Consider the following 18,785-nt stretch of genomic DNA (forward strand, 5'->3'; position numbering starts at 1 on the left):
ACGGCCGATCCCCAGCTTGTGGCCTGAGTGCTGGAAAGATGGGGCCGCCATCCACCAGCATGGGAGTGTGGGGACCCAGGTCTGAGTGAGGGGCAGACCGCACCATGACAAGGCCCCCGGCCTCGCAGCCCTCTCCCCTCCCCATCTCTGGCACCAAAGTGGCCCAAAACCTGCGAGTCCTCCCTCCTTTCTGCTTGGCTTGAACCTTGCCCCGGACGCCAGACCTGATGGTGGTTCCTCTTCTTGGTGATGAGGAAATTCAGAGGGAGGAGGCTCAGGAAGACAGCGACGGCAGTGAGGGCGGAGGGTCCTAGAAGCTGGAGACATGGGGCAGACGGTCATGAGATCCCTCCCCCAGGAACCTGGCTGCAGACCCTGAGGTATTTGATCAGACGTGGGGCCCAGGACAGGGGGACGTCAGGGAACCTGACAAGGGCAGCCACCAGGTTGTGGCACCAGGACTCCAGGGGTCTCCAAGAGACTCCTACTGAAGACGGGGTCTGTCCTCGTCAGGGAGGGGGACAACCCACCTCACACCATGGGGAGAGTGGTTAGACCCTGAACAGGTCTCGCATGGAGACAGGAGGGGTGGGGATGCTCCCAGCCCAGAAGGTGAAGACGAGACCTCTGGACATGGGTTCAAATCCTGACTCTGACAGGTCCTAGTACGGCCTTGGGCGAGTCACTTACCCTCCCTAAGTGGCAGTTCCTTCATCTGTGAAATGAGACAGGTATTTCCCCACATGCTATGATTGATTACTATCCTAGTCTTCATTGTGCCCCATGCGCATTGCTAGATTTAGCAAACAGAGGATACCCAGTTAAATCTGAATGCCAGATAAAGAGTGGATAAGTTAGCGTAAGTATATCATGCAATATTTGGGACATACTTAAACTACGAAAAAAAATGTTTTTTCTAGACGAGGTCTCTCTGTGTCATGATTCTCCTGTCTGGGCTCTGACTACAGGAACACACTGCTGTGCCTGGCTGTTAGGGTGGGCCAGGTCTCCAACGTGGGCCTCCCAGCTGGCTTCAGGTTGCTGCACGGTGGTCTGCCGGCATGGCATCACGCCACAGCTGGGCCACTCATTCCATCTGACGTCCTGAGCCCTGCCTGGCAAGCCCGCCCTCCTACCGGCTTTGTGACTGCGAGAGTTATGTTCTTTCTGTGCTTTGGGATCTGAAAACTGTGTAGGGGTAGAACAAATAATTATTTTTAATTGTCAAAGGGTGTGGGTGCTTGCAGAGAAAGAGACCTTGGGACACGGGCTTGCTGCAATCCCTTCTCCATTTCTCGAGCCGTCAGGATTTGGGGCACATATACATGTGCATTGCATGTTTTTCAAGGGGGTCAGATTCCAGCACCAGTGGGCCCATATGGGACCCAGGTCCCTTAATCACTAGGCTGCAGGGCCAAACCAGAATAAGTGATAAAGTTGCTGTGGTTTTCAGGATTCCTTTGGAGTTTACTTGGGTCCATTTTCTAGACAGGTCCTAGCCATTTCCAGTCTGCATGCCTCAGTTTCTCCTCTTAGCCCTTGGGAACACTATTTTCTTTTTCTTTTTAAAGCATTATTTTATTTACATTTATTTATTTTAATTTGGCCAGTGTGAGAGAGACAGAAAGAGAGAGAGAAAGTGAGAAAACAAGCCACCAGGTCTGGGACTTGAACCACATGTCATACATGTGGAAGTCTAGCACCCTCAACCACCATGCCACCTGCCAGCCCAGGAACACTAGTTTCTAATCTCAGGCATTAGCGCCCAGTTTGTTTAATTTGTGTGGCAATGGCGCCACCTAGTGGCTGTGTGTGTACACAATTTCCCAGAAAGCAAACACCCACTACCAGGCTTGGAAAAGTACTCAGATGTGGACAGAAGGTTAAACTCTTTGTCTCTGGCAAAAATGGTATCACCCAACTATAGCAGCCCCAAAGTCCACTCCTGCTTAGCCAGGGTCTCATGGCGAAGTGAGGAACCGTCTGCCCCGAGAGGTGAGAAAGCACAAGGAAAATGCAAGTGTGTGTATTATTCGCAGATATCTTTTCGGTCATAACTGATTTTCATCACTGTAGTTTGTGAGTCCTCTGGACCAAGTACCCTGAATTCTCCCATGTCCTCCCATTTTCTCTTCCTCTTCTTCATAATAATAACAACTAATACTTGTACAGGGTCTTACAAGTTGTAAGTGATAAAAGCAGGATTTGACGCACTAGGCGTGTGTGTCCGGAATCCCCACAGGATAGAGAACTGGAGAAGGGACCACAGGGAGACCGTGCCCACGGGGGGAGGGGGGTGCTTTCTCCCTTTACCTCTGTCTCTTTGTTGAGTGCCCTCCAGGGATTTAAAAAAAAAGAGGCAGGATTTGAACCCACTGAGAAGTCTGGGATTTTAATTTAAAAAGAAAAGAAAACAAACAAACAAAAAAGAAAAATTCATACCATAAACTAAAAAGAAGTCAGAAAAAAGTCTGATTATTTTTTTCTTTTTTGCCTGATGGCCATTTTATACTTTCTCAGAAAGCAATTTCGTCTCCCCAAAGTTGTCTTTTTCTGTCTTTTTTGTTGATGGTGATGATGTCTCAGCATCGCAGTAACTTTAAAGGGTGCCTATCTGCCTCCTGGGGAAGTAGGGGGAGGGGAGGAGGCAGAGGAGGAGGGAGAGTAGAGGGGAGGACGGGATTCAGTACAAACCCGCCCCCCACAGCTGAGCCGCACCTGCCACAGGTAGACGAAGCACACGACGATCCAGACCAGCGGCAGGCCCCACCCCAGGACGCTCTCGGTCAGCCGCTGCACGTCCACGGACACCAGGTTGACCACGTCCCCCACCGTGCTCTTCCCGGAGCCTCTGGACAGAGCCAGCACCTGGGTGGGAGGAAGGACTCTGAAGGGAGGAGGTGGCTGGGGGAGGCTGAGGTGCTGACGCTGGCCTGGTGATGCTGGGCTGGTCTCCCACCCCCTGGGCCTCTGTTTGCTTGTCTGCAGTGGGCCAGCAAAATCACCTGAGCCACCCTCCCAGGGCCCAGGTGAGAATCCAGAGAAATGACAAAATGGAAGTACTCCCAAGCCCCAATGGCCCTGCAGCAGTGACAATAACACACACAAACGCCACCGATGGTGTCGTGCTGGTCATTGGCCGAGGGCTCACTGTCCGACACACTGCACGACTGAGCAGCTTCATTTCCTGGGGGGCGCACAGCAACTGTTTGAAGTAGGAACTAACCTATTCTTTTTAAGTTTTTGCCAGAGGGTACATGCTCTAGCCAGAGAGAGACAGAAAGATGAGAAAACACCCCCTATGGGGCAAGGTCATGCCACAATGCCTTCTCTGCCCCTTCTTCCTTTTGCGATTTTAGATATGCATGCACACATGCCCTGTGTTTGTCAAGCCACTGAGTCTGGGATTTGAACTACACGGTCAGTCATGTGGGATCCGGCTGCCTCAGCCACTTGATGGCTGGCCCAAGAACTACCTTGTTACATTTCAGCTAGAATGCCACAGATAACACGCTCTATTTTGGTATCAGTAAGGAAAATATTATCCCCATTTAATTAAGATATGTGAGGAGCCAGCAAATGGTGAAGCAGTGATGTTGCTTGGACTCCCACATGGCCGACCACAGTTTGAGCCCTGGACCCAGTGGCTTCAAAACCATGCCAAGCGCATGTGTGTGTATGCCCTAGATCCTGGGAGGAGAATGGAGGAGAAGGGATTGCAGGGTGGCCATCCACCCAGGGGGTAATTTTTCACTTTCCCTCTCACTATCTCTGTCTCTTTCTTTCTAGGGGCACCTATGCCCTAAGGCAAAAACCTCTACCCCTCAAAAAAAAAAAATGAAGACATGCAAGACACATGTGAATGTCAGAAGTGTTCAACAGTGGGAAAACTTGAGACTGGAATCAGTGAAGTGCACAATTACCAACCCCGTTTTGTAGCTGAGGCTCACAGAAGCTGTGCACCTTGCCCCAAATCAGAGGGTTTGTAAGTGCCTGTGCAGGGCTGTGTCCAGGACACGTAAGCATAGGCCAACCCCCACAGGCATTTTATGTGCTCTCACACCTAGCTGGGTCTCTGGCAGCCTCAGTCTACCCTGGTCCAGGCATGGTAGGGGCCACTTCCAGCCGGCTGAATGCTAAGTTCCGCCTGCGGTCCTCTCCCTGTTGTGTGAGGGCGTGGAGGATGAGTTGGAATGGCTGAGAGCAGAAATTCTCTATTCAGTAAGTCTTTAAAAAGCACCCACTCTGTGTGCCCACCCCTAGCCGCTGTGAACACCAGAGGCAGGGGCTGCTCTCCAGGGAGGGACTAGAGTTGAGCTGGGAAGGAACACTTGGTAAAGACTTTTCCTCATTTATGCCTTAGTAACAGTGTTGATAAGAGCCATAAAGGAGCAGCCCCAGGGTAGCAAGGGGAGCGGAGCCTCACCAGATCAAAGACAGCTTGGCTGCCCCCACAGGCAGGCGGCCTTCCTTTTAGGCTCCAGGAAACCTTTGGACTCCTAAAACCGGAACAGCTGCGCCCGGCCCCAGTGCTGGGGCTGAGGTTGAACCAGCCTGCCAGCAGGGTGGCCCAGGAGCAACCCCAGGGCCATCCAGGAGCTGTTACCTTGTGCCCTGCTCGCAGAGGCAGCAGCTCAGCTGTGACAGAGGAGGCTCACACAGGGAGACCCGCCCTGGCCTGCCGTCCATTCCCACAGGAGCCTCCTCCAGCAGCCACAGTGTCATGGGCTTAGCTTCTAGGTCCCCAGAGGGGGCCCTGCACAGATAGACACCAAAGCTCTGGCTCCCCACCAGGTACTAACTCAGGGGTCCCCAGCCCTGTTAGGAACGGGCCACAGCAGAAGGTGAAGGTGCCTGAGTGACAGGCTTCATCATGTTTGCAGCACTCCCCAGGGCTTCATTAATGCCGGAGCTCTGAGCTCCTCCTCCTGCGGATGAGCACAGTCAGAGGAGGAGGGGTGTGAGGCAATGAGGTCGGAGAGATCTCAGTGAGACAGGAACCTAATGGCAGACTGGAGTCTGACTACATTTTCCTACTCCAGAATTCTTTCCAAAGGGCCTGCAGGAGTCGCACACATTAACGGGCCACTTGGCTCCACTGATAGGGGATGCGTCCTTCATCCTGTCCCTGATATGGTGTTTTATGACTGTGTAGTGAAAGCCTTCTTATCTCTGTTCAAGTGAAGGAAGTATGGGCATTCCTTTGCTGATTTTCTTTTCTTTCCTTTTTTTTTTTAGTTTTTATTTATCATTTACACACACACATTAGTCCAAAGATATTATCATACACATTCTCATCCACAGATAATTTTCCAGTCAATGCTTTTTCCCCCTTGATTTCCTCCCTCTCACTCCACACTGTCTAGTATCCACACTTGCTCTCCCTGCTATTATAGCATCTAATCTGTTGGTTTCTGCCATAGAGTGCAGACATTCAGTATATGTTAAGCAGGACGTACAATTCTTGTCTTTCATAGTTTGGCTTCCTTCACTAAGCATCAAGTCTTCCATATTCGTCCCCTTCCTATCAAATGCCAGGGTCTCATTTTTTTTCTTAAGGCTGAGTATAGTCCATAGAATATATGTGCCACACTAATTGAAAAGACAACCCTTGGAATGGGAGAATATATTTGCTGATTTTCTTTTGGGAGCAAAGACGTGTTTTTGGTTTTTTTCCTCCCCAGTTATTAACCTAAGAATTTTAAACTCACCTATAACCTACAAGCTTCTATTTACGGATGTCCCTCCATTTGTGGCTAATCCAGTGTAAAAGACTCCTTATGCTGATTGATAACTTCTGCTTTCAGAACAAAATAAAAAGAACCCCTACATCTGAGCATCCCAAGAGATACTCTTGTCTTTCTCTGGGTCTAGGTTAGTCAATCTTATGTTTAGAATAGACTGTATTATTATTTATGTGGAGCTTGGCTGTTCCCTCAACAGAGCCCTATTGCGAACTGCGCATATGAAGAAGCTCGTTTGTGCACTCTCAGAAACCATACTCCACCCTGTCCGTGGAAAAATTGCCTTCCACAAAACCCGTCTCAGTTGCCAACAAAGGCTAGGGACCACTGCATTAACAGAACCTCCTGCCAACAGGTAATGAGGGTCATCTTTACAGGAGCGTTGCCTGGTAACCGTTGCTGGTGGACCTCTATCCATGCCTCCACAGCAGGAGGTTAGCCCTTTAAACTAATGCGGGGTGGGCAGAAGGGAACTAGTTGAAGAGGATAATGAGTGAGATGCACTTCACAGTTAAGGACACAGAGTCACACAGAGGTTGAAGTGTCTCTGCCAGGACTGGAACCCAGGATGACCAAGGCATGATATGGACCATGGGGGGGGGGGGGCAGGAACAGCATGTGCAAAGGCCCTAAAGTGGGAGGATGCCGAGTGTGTTTGGTATGGAGGAGACCTGTGTAGCTGGAGTGAGCATGGGCAGAGGAGGAGGTGTGTGAGGCAATGAGGTTGGAGAGATCTCAGTGAGACAGGAAGGGACAGAGGCAAGGGACGTTCCAAACGCCAAGGTAAAACAACCAAACCTGACAGACAAGAAGCAGCTGAGACATTGAGTCTGAACTAGTGGAAACCAAGATGGCACCTGGAATGACCGCTGCCTAAGCTCCAAACTCAGACCCTCATCGTACCTGCCTTGACAACTTGGAAAAACCACAGCAGTGACCGTAACTGCCTTAATATGGCCCGAAAGTGGGAGAGACCTTGGTTCTAGGAAATCCATTGCTCCTTTCCTGGAGTAAACTGCCCTTACTTAGCCTAGCATTGGGTCAAAGCCATATAAGCCGGACACCCACTGAAGGGCAGGGCTGCTCTGCCTACAGGGTCATCCTTCTCTATCTCCCTTTCCTCTCGAGGCTGACAACCAGGGAAATTGTTGGCGACAGTGGCAGCTCATCTCAGGTTAAACCCTTGATCCTGTCTACCTGAGGAAGGAACATAATTGTTCACCCATCTCCCATCACTGGGCTGTCCACCTATGCAGTGGTCTGCTCTGTACACTTTTCTTAATAAACTTGCTTTTACTCTTCCTCAAAGGCTCACTGCTGAATGCTTTCCTTCATGAAGCCAAGGACCCTTACACCCCAAGTAGAGACTGTCTCCTATGGGTTGAATCTCCTCGGCATCATCAGTGTCAGATTATACAAGATCTTACAGAAATAAATAAGGAGGTGAATGTATAGTGTGAGCCACCTTGAGCAAGTAAGGAATAAGGGCCTGCTGTACCCTTCCTGGTTGGAAAGGCCTGTCCCTCACCCCGTGAGCTCACCTTTCGGTACACCAGGCCAGTGAGGGCTGTCCGCAGCCTCATCTGCAGCACCTTGAGCCTGTACATGTGTTGCTGCTCGAACAGCGTTTGCAGGCAGGCCGAGAGGAACATCAGCACTGCAAGGAGGTAGCCCTGCCAGGCCGGGGACTCGGGGTCACCCATGAACTCCAGAAAAAGGCTTGGAGGGAGGGAGAAGAGACAGCTGGTCAGATGAAGCGCCCATGGCCTTTGCCCAAGTCAGCCAGGTATGCAGTCAGTCTGTGTGGAAGATATTTTTGCAAAAATAACCGCAATAGTTTCTCCAAATGTGCATACTTCTTTTTTCTTCTTTCTTTCTTTCTTTTATTTTTTTTTTAATTGTCAGAAGACATGCCAGAGAAAGAGAGGAGAAAACTTCTCTCAAGTGGTCTTGTCACATTCGCCTCTCCATCTCTCCATCCTGTCAGGATTTGGGGCATGCATGCATGCACAAGCATCCAGCATGTTTTTCAAGCTGCCTGAGCCAGGATTTGAACTATAGTTGACCACGTGGCATCCGGCTTACCTTAACCACTAGGCTATGGGGCTAGGCCCATACTCCCTTTCAATGTGACTTTGCAATTTCGCTGATTAAAGGGGGGGGTTTTATTCCCACGTAATTTCTATGTTGAAGCCTTAACCCTCAGGGCCTCACAATATGACTGTGTTTGGAGAAGCGGCCTTTAGAGAGGTGACAAGATTACAACGCGGCCATTAGGGTAGACTCTAGTGCTCTATGTCCTTCCCCCAGGAGGAAGTTTGGACACACAGGAGACACGGAGGGTGAGTGCACGCACACACACAGGAGAGCCTATGTGAGGAACAGCAAGACGCGAGGCCTCGGAAGAAACCAGCCCTGCTGACACCTGGATGTGGGATGTCCAGCCTCCTGCACTGTGAGAAGACACATTCTGTTGTGTAAGCCCCCATTCTGTGGAGCTCTGTTATATTCTGTGGAACTGTTATGGCAGCCTGAGCAAACTAATACACCACCCCTTAAATCTGGGTTGGCTGCTCAGCTTCGGCCAAAACAACACAATACAGGCAAAGCTCTGCCAGCTTCCAACTTGGCCCTGAAGAGAAAATGCAGCTTATGCTCTCTTTTGGAATCCTGCCAAGCAGCCACGTGAACCAGCCTGAGCTAGCCTTGTAAAGAACAGGGACACACAGAGCAGCAATGACCATCTTGGACCAGCCAGTCTCCATACAACCCAGACACATGAGTAACCCAGTGGAGAGACGAACCGCCCAGCTGAGCCCAGCCCAAATTGCTGACCCACATAATCATGAGCTAAAAAATTAAATGCCTGTGGAATTTTGTTTGTTTGTTTTTTCATTGTTTTTTTTTTTTCTGTAGGGTATGTGCACTCACTGGAGAGAGACAGAGATAGAGGGAAAGTGAGAAATCACCTCCCAGGGAGATGGCCATACCACAATCCTTTCTCCTCCATTTTCCTCTTGGGATTTTGGGCACACATGCATGCACATGCACGGGGTGTAATTTTCAAACTACTAGGTTTGGGACTTGAACCATGAAGCCAGCTATATGGGATTCAGTGCCTTAACTTCCATTCCACCTGCTGGCCTTGCCTGTGGTTTTAAGCCACTCACTTTTGGGGTGTTTTGTTACACAGCAAAAGCTGGTCCTGTCAGGTGAGAGTTCACTCGTTTGCCCTCCTGGAGTCAGTCCCTTTCGCATTACATTTTCCCTTCCTCAGCATCCTTCTTATCCATCTTGTGGTGATCTGGGATGGAGCCAGGTGCCAGATTGCCCTGTTATACACATGAACCCAGAGGTGTAGGCAGGGAGGCTGAAGCCCTCCTCCTGGAAGGATGCCATGAAGGGACCTTAGTAAGGTACTCCAGCCAGAACCCACCTGAAGAGCTTGGGGACAGCAAACCTGAAGACATCGCTGATGACGAGACTGAGGGTCCCGAGGAGGAAGGTTGAGTGGAACACCTGCCAGATGGCCCTCAGCAGTGGGCCCCGCTGGCCCCCTTCCTGCTGCAGGAAGGCCTCAGTTTCAGGGGCCTCCACACTGCTGCCTCCTTTCCTTCTGGGTGCCACGGTGCGCCTTAGGGAGAGAAGAAAGAGCGCTGGGTCCTGTTTTATAGTCTCAGCTGGCAGCAGCAGGCCCACGGGCTAAAGGGCCATAACCAACCACACGGGTGCCTGGTGCCAGCCTGGCTCCCTCACCCATTCCTCATTGTCACCCAGAGGCCCCACTGAGGAGAGAGTCAGCTGGGTGGGGTGGGGAGAAGGGCAGCCCCAGGGCCTCGGACGGTCACAGGGAGGCACGCACACGGATGCACACGCACGGATGCACACACGCTGAGACCTGCTGTGCGCCAGGCGTTCCTTAGTCCCCTGGACTAGAACAAGCTGTGGGCAGCCCCAAGGCCTCAGACGGTCACAGGGATGCACACACGCTGAGACCTGCTGTGCGCCAGGCGTTCCTTAGTCCCCTGGACTAGAACAAGCTGTGGATGCCCCATTTCGCAGGTGAGGAAATGGAGGCTCGGAGGGGTGAACTACTACTTGTCCACGGGCGTGCCCGAGAAGTGAAAGGACTTGGATATGGCCCCAATTCTGCCTCCAGAGCTCAAGCACTTTCTTCATCGGGTGGCCTCCTTGGAGGGAGGACAGTGACAACCAGCAGGTGGCCAGCAGGCCCTCAGGTGATATGGAGTCATCTCAGAGCAGTTCTCCGTGGGCCCTGCTGGAGCTCCATTTCTGGGTGAAACCACGGGCTGAAGTTGCGGCCTTGCTGAAGCAGGAAGATCCCAGCCCTTGGCCATGACCAGGGGCCGCAGGGCGGAGCTCAGGTGAGGGGAGAGGAGGAGGCTGGGAAGGGGAGTCAGGAGACCCTCCCTGAGGCAGGCAGGTCCATAGCACGAGGCTGGGGTGAGGCAGCTGCTGAGGTCTTGGTAGGCTGGCCCCTGTGCCTCTGCCTCTGTTTGTGAAAGGCTGGCAGGTCGCACTCACCGAGTCCCTTCTGGCTCTGACAACCAGTGGGGGGGAGGGGGGGCATAATCCCAATGCCTCTTACAGATCTGCAGTGGAACCAGGAGCCGGGATCGGCCCTTTATACACACGAGCTCATGGAGTCTCCTCGGCCTCTTGCCATGTAGTGGGACAAGGCTCTTGAGGAGGCTGAGGCTGAGGGGCGGCAGCATTCCCCTGCCGACATCTCACCTCCAGGCGGAGCAGGGCCTTGAGCCCAGACTGCGACTCACAGTTCACATGCACCTCCTTGTTCATCAGGCACCCTGGGGCCCACCAGGAGTGAAGAGAAGGGGAGAAAGAAAAGGCCTCCGGCGAGCTCAGCTGGCCAGACCCTGGCATGCAGGCCAAGGTGAGGCCCTGACCACTCGCTCACCCTGACCCGGCTTGTGTGTGGTTTGGTATTTCCGGAGGGCTGTGGCTCGGCCTCCTCACTGCTCTGCTGCTCATCAGTGATTTGGTGTTTGGGATTCAAATGGCAAAAGGATGTCACCTTCGTGAAGAGGTGACCTCCCTGCAGAGGCCTCCCCTGAACATTTCTCCCGATCAGATCCTACGTGAGTCTACTGACCTCATGGCCACGCCTCCCCCTCCAGCCCCTTCCTCATCTGTCTTGTCAGGAGTCCAGGTGGGTAGACCGTTTGCCTGTATTTTCTACTGGGGGATTCCCAGCTCCCGTAGATACTCAATGAATGTCAAATGATGGGGGAAAACAGACTGAGGGGTGCCTGCAAAGGGCTAACGGGTGACATAGTACGTGAGTAGTTGCCTCATGTCACAGGCCACCACCCAACCCTCTGCTTCCAGTCCTTTCTTTTTTCCTCATTAAACTTTGTTTAAATAGGTCTCAAAATTCTGCGACAGACTTTTGGTCAAGATTTTCCCATTAAAAAGTACTAATTTTACGGCCAACAGGTGGTGAGGTGGATAAGGGCCCTGGACTCCCACATGGCCGGCCACAGTTCAAGTCCTGGACCTGGTGGCTTGCTTTCTTCCTTTCTCTCTCTCTCTCTCTCTCTCTCCCCCTTTCCCCCTTTCGGTCTCTCTCTGACCAACTGGAAAATAGTAAAGTTAAATAATAAAAAAGTACTGATTTTAAAAACTAATAACAAAACTGCCACACACACAAAAACAAAATGGTTCACAAAACATTTTCCTTTCCTTCTGAAGGTTTTACGGTGCTTTGTTATCTTTACCCAGTCTTTCACTATGAAACTTAAATGGCCAGTTGAGACAAACAGTTCTGAGACTGTCCCTCCCCCACTGGTTAAGGCTGGGGTGGCAGGAATTCAGGGTATTCATTCAGCCTTCGGAGCTTTCTGGGCAGACTTGGTGACCTTGCCAGCTCCAGCAGCCTTCTCATCTACAGCTTTGATGACACCCATGGCGACTGTCTGTCTCATATCACGAACAGCAAAACGACCCAGAAGAAGATAGTCAGAGAAGCTCTCAACACACACGGGCTTGCCGGGAACCATATCAACAATGGCAGCATCACCAGATTTCAAAAATTTAGGGCCATCTTCCAGCTTTTCACCAGAACAGCGATCAGTCTTTTCCTTCAGCTCAGCAAACTTGCAAGCAATGTGAGCTTGACAACCCAGTACAGGGGCATAGCCAGCACTGATTTGGCCTGGATGGTTTGGGATAATCACCTGAGCTTGAAGCCAGCTGCTTCCATTGGGGGGTCATTTTTGCTGTCACCAGCAACATTGCCACATTGAACATCTTTGACAGACAAGTTCTTGACATTGAAACCCACGTGGTCCCCGGGAAGAGCTTCGCTCAGAGCTTCATGGTGCATTTCAACAGACCTTACTCCAGTTGCACATTGACTGCTGCAAAGGCGACCACCGTACCAGGTGTGAGCACACCAGTCTCCACTCAGCCCACAGGGACAGTGCCAATACCACCAGTTTTGTACACATCCTGGAGGGGCAGACACAAGGGCTTGTCATTTGGACAAGTCGTGGCAGGATTCCACCCAGGCTTCCAGCAGTGCAGTTCCACTGGCATTGCCATCTTCACGGGTGACTTTCCATCCCTCGAACCATGGCATATTAGCACTTGGCTCCAACATGCTGTCACCATTCCAACCAGAAGTTGGCACAAAGCTGCTGTGTGGGGATCGAAGCCGATTTTCTTAGCGTAGGTGCTGACAATTTCCTCGTATCTCTCCTGACTGTAGGGTGGCTCAGTAGAACCCATTTTGTTAACCCCAACAATTAGTTGTTTCACACCCCGTGTGTAAGCCAGAAGGGCATGCTCACGGGTCCGCCCATTCTTGGAGATACCAGCCTCAAATTCACCAACACCAGCAGCAACAATCAGGACAGCACGGTGGGCCTGAGATGTGCCTGTAATCATGGTTTTGATAAAGTCTCTGCGTCCTGGGGCATCGCTGATAGTCACATAATAATTGCTGGTCTCAAGTCTCCTTTCCCATTCTGGCTTTGATGTAGCTGTGGTTTTCACGACACCTGTGTTCTGTCAGCAAACCCGCTGTGAAAAAAACTCTGCTTCCAGTCTTAAAACACCCCTGTAAGACCCGCCTGCTATTCCTCCCCCAGGGCTCCTGTTTGTCCACCTCTGATTGGGTCCAGTGGGAGGAACTGTCTTGAATCTGATCAGCCGATGCTTCGTGGGACCAGGGGGCAGAGGAGACGTGTGCTGAAGGAGCGCATGGAGGGCCGGGCCTGGGCTGGAGACCAGTGATGAGCTTTGTCGACTAAGCATTGAGGTGAGATTTTTTTTTTTCTTTTTTAAAAAATTATTTTATTAAACTTTATTTATTTAAAATTGACAAAATAAGGACAGAGTGAAGGGGGGAGAAGTGAGAAAGCAAGCCACTAGATCCAGGACTCCAACCGCGGTTGGTCATGTGGAAGTCCAGCGCCCTTAACCACCATGCCACCTGCTGGCCCGCCTCCTCTTTTTTAAAGAAGTATTTTATTTAACTTGATTTATGCATTGAGGTAAGTTTTTTGCCCCCCCACACACTCACCGCTGGGCTGCATTGCAGTTCCGTTTCCATTCCTTTTCCAGTCGGGGAACAAGTTCTTCTGAGGAGTTGTCACTCCCAAGTGACCAGAGGTCTTTTGGCCTCAGTGGCCTCCTGTAGCCTTGCCAGACCAGCCTGTGAAAGAGGGTCATCAGGGAAGCCTTCTGCTCTCTCCCCTGCAGAATCCCAGCCCAGTAGCTGTGTGACCCTGGGTAAGTCACCTCCTCTCTCTGTGCCGCTGGGTAAAATGAAAGCAGTTAACCTCACACTACCTAACATTTGCAGGGCGTGCCACGGTTTATAAGGATTGTCTCATTTAATTCTCAGGTGAGCCTTTATGGAACGTTATCATTGGCCCATTTTATAAATGAGGAAGAACTAGCAGCTTGGCCAGATTAAGAGACAGCCTAGGTGGCAGGGCGGACACAGCTCCCTGAGAGTCAGAAGGCCACGGCCCCAAACCGTCATCTGGGAGGAAACCTGAACTCCTTCATCGTTGAACATTCCTCATTTACCACTCCGGTCATCTGGCCTCAGGACCTTTGACCCTGCATAAGGCTCTGCTTAAATTTTTTTTTTTTTAACTTAAAAAAATTTTTTTAGGCTTTTGCCATCCGGTGCAGGCACCCACCAGAGAGAGACAAAGAGAGAAAGAGGGAAAGTGGGAAATCATCCCTGGGGAGGATGGCCATGCCACAATCTCTTCTCCTCGATCTCTCTTGGATTTTGGGCACGCATGCACAGGTGCCTGGTGTGTTTTTCAAGCCACTGGGTTGGGACTTGAACCACAGTCGGCCCTGTGGGGTCCAGTGCCTTAATCACCTGGCCATTTCTTACCCCTCACATCTGAACTTAGACCTGCCTTCCTTAGGAAAGCCCATTTTGATCCCCGGCCCAGGTAAGTGTGTGACAAGTGGCCACAGTTTCCCAAGTCTCTTTATAGTGCCTGTCCAAGCATGGCCGTTTGCTGTTTTGGTCTCGTTATTTGTCTAGTGTCTTTCTTCTCTGTTGGTTGGGAGCTCACAGGGGCAAAGGTAGCACGTGCCTCCTGCTCCCTCCTCCGAATCTTCACCTCCTGACATGGTGCAAGATCTGTCCAATGAGGCACATTTCATGACCTGGGGCAGGTCACTTCCTGCCCCAGAGGAATCAGGAGGCCTCAGTTTTCTCACCTTAAAATGGGAGTGTTTCCCCAAGGCACTGGCTGGTCTGAGATGACTCTAATCGGCATGAACCTGAGCAATTAAATTCTACAGCCTTCCATAGTGGGAGTCTTGTCTTCTTTTCAGATGCCTTTATTTATTTTATTTTAATTTTTAAAATTTGCCAGAGGATGCATGCACTCTCAGGGGAGAGAGAGAGAGAGAGAGTGAAGGGAAAGTGAGAAAGCACCCCGATGGGGCATGCACACGCCACAATCCCTTCTCCTCCATGTTGGGGTTTTTGAGTATGCACGTGCATCTGACCCATTTCTCAAGCCACCAGATCCAAGACTTGAACTGTGGTGTCAGCCATGCGGGATCCAGCTCCTTAACCTCTGGGCCATAGGCTGGCCCTTGAGGTCCCTTTAATCTCTCTGTGACACCAGGGAGAAGGGTCTGGCTTGGTGTTGGTCTGTGGTTCTACTCTGCGCCTCGCCAATCCCTCTCCTAACAGAGTAAAGTCGGGCAGCATCAGCTCCGACCTAGAAATGACGAGCATTGATGGGTTTTCCCTGCAGTTATTTCAGAGTTCTCCTAAATGACGAGTCCGGAGTTTTCCAATTTTGGCAGCAATAGAAAGTTTACTTTGGGGCTAGCAAGTGTGGCAGTTACGGGTGCTGAACTCCCATGTGGCTGACTTGCTTTCTCACTTTCCCTCTCCCTATCTCTCCTCTGTCCCAAGTGGTGTGGTGCTTAAGGACACTGGACTCCCACATGGCCGACCATGGTTTGAGTCCCACACCTGGCGGCTTGCTTTCTCACGTTCTCTCTCTCTCACTCTGTCCCTCTCTGGTCTAATTAAAATAAATAAATAAGTAAATAAAGTTAAATTTTAAAAAAAGGAAAAGGTTTACTTTAATAAAAAAATTAATCAGAGTAACAAAATCAAGTCAATCTAAGGAAAAACCTTCAGTAAACAGAGTAGAGGTGGAACCCCAGTGAGGCAGAAAGCACGAAGGTGGTCCCTCCGCGCCTGCGTTCAGGAGTCTGAGGGCTGAACTCCCGGGAGGGCTGTTGACCAGCTCCTGTGCTCACTATGCCAAGTCCACACACTGGAGCCGCATGTTCTTCACTTATTTTTTTAAAGAATTGTTTCATTTTATCCATCATTGTTATTATTTTTTAAATTTGACTAGAGAGAGAGACAGAGAAAGTGAGAAAACAAGCTGCCAGGTCTGGGACTTGAACTGCGGTTGGTCGTGTGGGAGTCCAGCACCCTAACCACTATGCCACCTGACAGCCCTATTCTTCACTTATTTAGCAACCCCTGTATAGATGCCCCCCCCCCACTGTGTGCTGAGCCCTATTCAAGTGCTTCACAAACTTTGTCTCATTTAGTTCCACAGCCCTTAAGGTAGATGCTATTCTTGTTATCATTTTAAAGGTGTGGAGACTGAGGCACAGAGAGGTTGAGTGACTTGTCCAAGGTCACATAGCCAAGAAGAGGTGAGGCCAGGAATTAAGTCCATGAGGTCTGGTGGTACTGAGATCTGATTGACATGTCACCCAGACCCAGGGTCCTGGCTGGCGGGCACCTCCTCGGTGCCTGGCGTGCTGGCTGGCAATGGAGAAGCACTCTCTTCTCCATCAGGCCGGAACCTTCCGGGAGTAGAGACTTGGTTTCTCATCTCCTCACCCCTGGTGCTCAGCACATAGTAGGTGCTTATTAAATGTTGATGGGCAGACCGAAGCTGAGGAAGACGTGCACTTTTATCGAGCACCTGGGACAGGCAAGCACTAGGCACCTTCCCTTTAACGGGGGCGGAGCGGTTCCCATTTTGCGGATGGGAAAACAGACTCTAGGTATTTTTAACAAGGCCCACTAAGAGGCAGAGCTGGGATGCTAACCCAGACCTCATTCTGGTGAGTAAATAGGGACAGGATGTGGACTGTGGACACCCTGGGAGGGAAGGGCCGAGTCTGGGATGGAGAAAGCCCGGTGGGCCTTTTCAGCTCAGGAGGAAGCCTCGTGGGGATTAACCCTGTCTGAGAAGAGCAGCAAATGCAGATGGGCCCCTTCACTACCCCTTTACTTACCCAGAAACCCACCAGAACATGGCCTTGGACGGGAAAGAGGCCCCAACCTCTGGACACGGATTCTGCAAATGACAAAAGTGGGGGAGTGGCGACCTCTGTCTGGAATCCACAGTGAGGCGAGGGGAAGCAAGGGCCGGAAGACAGGCTGGACTGAGCGTGAGCTTAGTACCCACAGTGCACACCGAGGTGCCCTGTGCCTTCAGTGCTTTCAAGCAGCCGGGGCAAAAAGGGCTTGGGCCACAGGACAGTGTCCACAAGATAGGAACTAATTGTGCCTGGAACAAAAACTATTATTGTACTGAGGCCAAGAAGTTCCCACAGCAAAGCTCACGCGTCACACAGATAATGATACTTTCAGTGGTCTCCCTCAGCAACTGTGAAGAGGATCTGCCTTCTGATTTTGCCTGCTGCTCCAGTGAGACCATGTCACCCTGGACCCTTCGCCAATAAGGTATAAAGTTGCCCATTTCACCACATCTTTGCCATCACCGCTCATGATCAAATTTTAAATTATTTTGCCATTCTGATAGGCAAAAAACCAAGAGTCCTATTGTAGTTTTGACTAGGAGCATCTCTTTAGATGATCTCAGATCAGTTCTTCCTCACAGAATTCTTTCCTGATGTCACCAACATCTTCGGTCTCACCTGGTGTGAGCTCCCATGGAGCATGAAAGTCTGTAGAGCCCTCTCCCAGGCGTAACTTTCTACACATTTGTGGAACTCCGTGGCCAGTACCTGGCTCCCCTGCTTACTGCACGAGGACAGGGACTATGTTTGCTTGTTCACCATAGAGCTTCGACATCTAGCTGGGACACAGAGCAGGGGTCAGCAAACCATGGCTTCCAGGCTCAATCTGGCCCACTGCCTGTTTCTGCAAATACAGTTTCACTGAAGCGCAGCCACACTCACTTGCCGACAGATTGGCTAAGGCAGTTCTTGTGCTACAGGGCAGAGCTGCCCTGTGAGATGGTTACATGGTCACTGCTCATAAAGTCCTTTCTATCTTGTCCTGTACAGAAGACGTCGGCTAACCTGCGGCCTAGCTAGAGATGCAACACACATTTTTGCAGAATGGGTAAAACAAGGAAAGCTCGAGGCTTTACTTTAACTCCCTTTGGTCACGGGGGAGACCGAGACCTGAAGGGGAGCAGGAACAAGGCACTGGGTTGGGATTGGGGAACTTACAGACGGCTGGGAGTCTTTAGAAAAGAAGGGGTGTCGATCCACCAGGCAGGACAGCACGAGTTGGGCCAGCACTAGTGACAAGCACAGGTAGGAGGACAGGTGGCGGAGGGGGGCGCTCTGGAAGCCCTGCGGGAGAGAAGGCAGATATTCTGCTGAGTCTGGGCAGGCTGAAGTCAGGGGCTTGTGAGGCGCAGGGCTGGGGTGGGGCCGGGCAGGGAGAGTTGAAGTCAGGAAGGGTCTCCATACCAGCAGCAGCGCCCCGCAGTGTCTGAGAGCCAGAGTCCCTGGCGTTCCTGGTTGTCCAACTCCGAACCCCTGACTTACACACATCAGGCTGCACAAACAGTGGGCTAGCCTGTCTGGGGTGTGCCCTTACCCAGGGGATGACTGGCCATTGCCACCGGGACGGGGGAACGAAGGGCCATTTCACCTTTCCCCTTGTGCCACCAAGGAGATCCTTCCTCCATTCCAGCACCCACCCTGATTTCTCATCCCGCCCCCTCTTGGCTAACATTCTCCGGAGTGGGTGGGGCGGTTCATAGAGAAGAGAGCTTGTTTTATTGAGCATGTGTTTGCCTTGGGCACATGTGGCATTCTTTATAGCAAGCCTCAAGTCCCTGCCCACGCTGGTCCAAGCTGGGGCTTACTGCTCCATTTTACTTCCCAGGGAAACCAAAGCTCAGAGACGAGACAGCAGCAGGCTCGAGGGCACACACGTGACATGAGCCGCAGGTTACCGTGAGTCTGTGCTGGCTCACGGGGATTGCTGTTGCACCCACCACCCCTCCTTCTGGTCGTGACACTCCACTTTCCCCCATACTGAGGCAGGTGGGCTTTGCAGAACTGATTTTTCACCGGGAGCAGGTAGGTGATTGCAACCTGGGCAGTGAGTATGTCAGGCCCCTGGCTGCTACGGTTGGGTGAGGAACGGACACAGGACCCATGCTGGGGCAGGAGGATTGGCACATGGCAAAACCCTGTCAGAATCTCTTTCTTTCACTAAAAGAAAAGAAAAGAAGAAAAGAATAGTGGGCCAGCCCTCTAGCACAGCAG

At 51.3% G+C, this 18,785-nt stretch overlaps 1 protein-coding gene across 3 annotated transcripts in view; it reads right to left on the reverse strand.

Moving 5' to 3' along the window:
• ABCC6 (ATP binding cassette subfamily C member 6) overlaps window positions 1-18,785 on the reverse strand; it is a 60,864-nt gene that overhangs the window by 36,952 nt on the left and 5,127 nt on the right. For all 3 annotated transcript variants that reach the window (XM_027771081.1, XM_006146568.3, XM_014587088.2), the window contains exons 5-11: window positions 17,733-17,858; window positions 16,548-16,609; window positions 13,312-13,443; window positions 9,181-9,378; window positions 7,286-7,463; window positions 2,719-2,868; window positions 225-317 (exon numbers count right to left, since the gene is read on the reverse strand). In XM_027771081.1, coding sequence (XP_027626882.1) covers window positions 225-317; window positions 2,719-2,868; window positions 7,286-7,463; window positions 9,181-9,378; window positions 13,312-13,443; window positions 16,548-16,609; window positions 17,733-17,858 — 939 coding nt within the window. The remainder of the gene's footprint in view (window positions 1-224; window positions 318-2,718; window positions 2,869-7,285; window positions 7,464-9,180; window positions 9,379-13,311; window positions 13,444-16,547; window positions 16,610-17,732; window positions 17,859-18,785) is intronic.

This window comes from Tupaia chinensis, unplaced genomic scaffold (assembly GCF_000334495.1).
Source record: "Tupaia chinensis unplaced genomic scaffold, TupChi_1.0 Scaffold000182_1, whole genome shotgun sequence".
Classification (NCBI taxonomy): domain Eukaryota; kingdom Metazoa; phylum Chordata; class Mammalia; order Scandentia; family Tupaiidae; genus Tupaia; species Tupaia belangeri.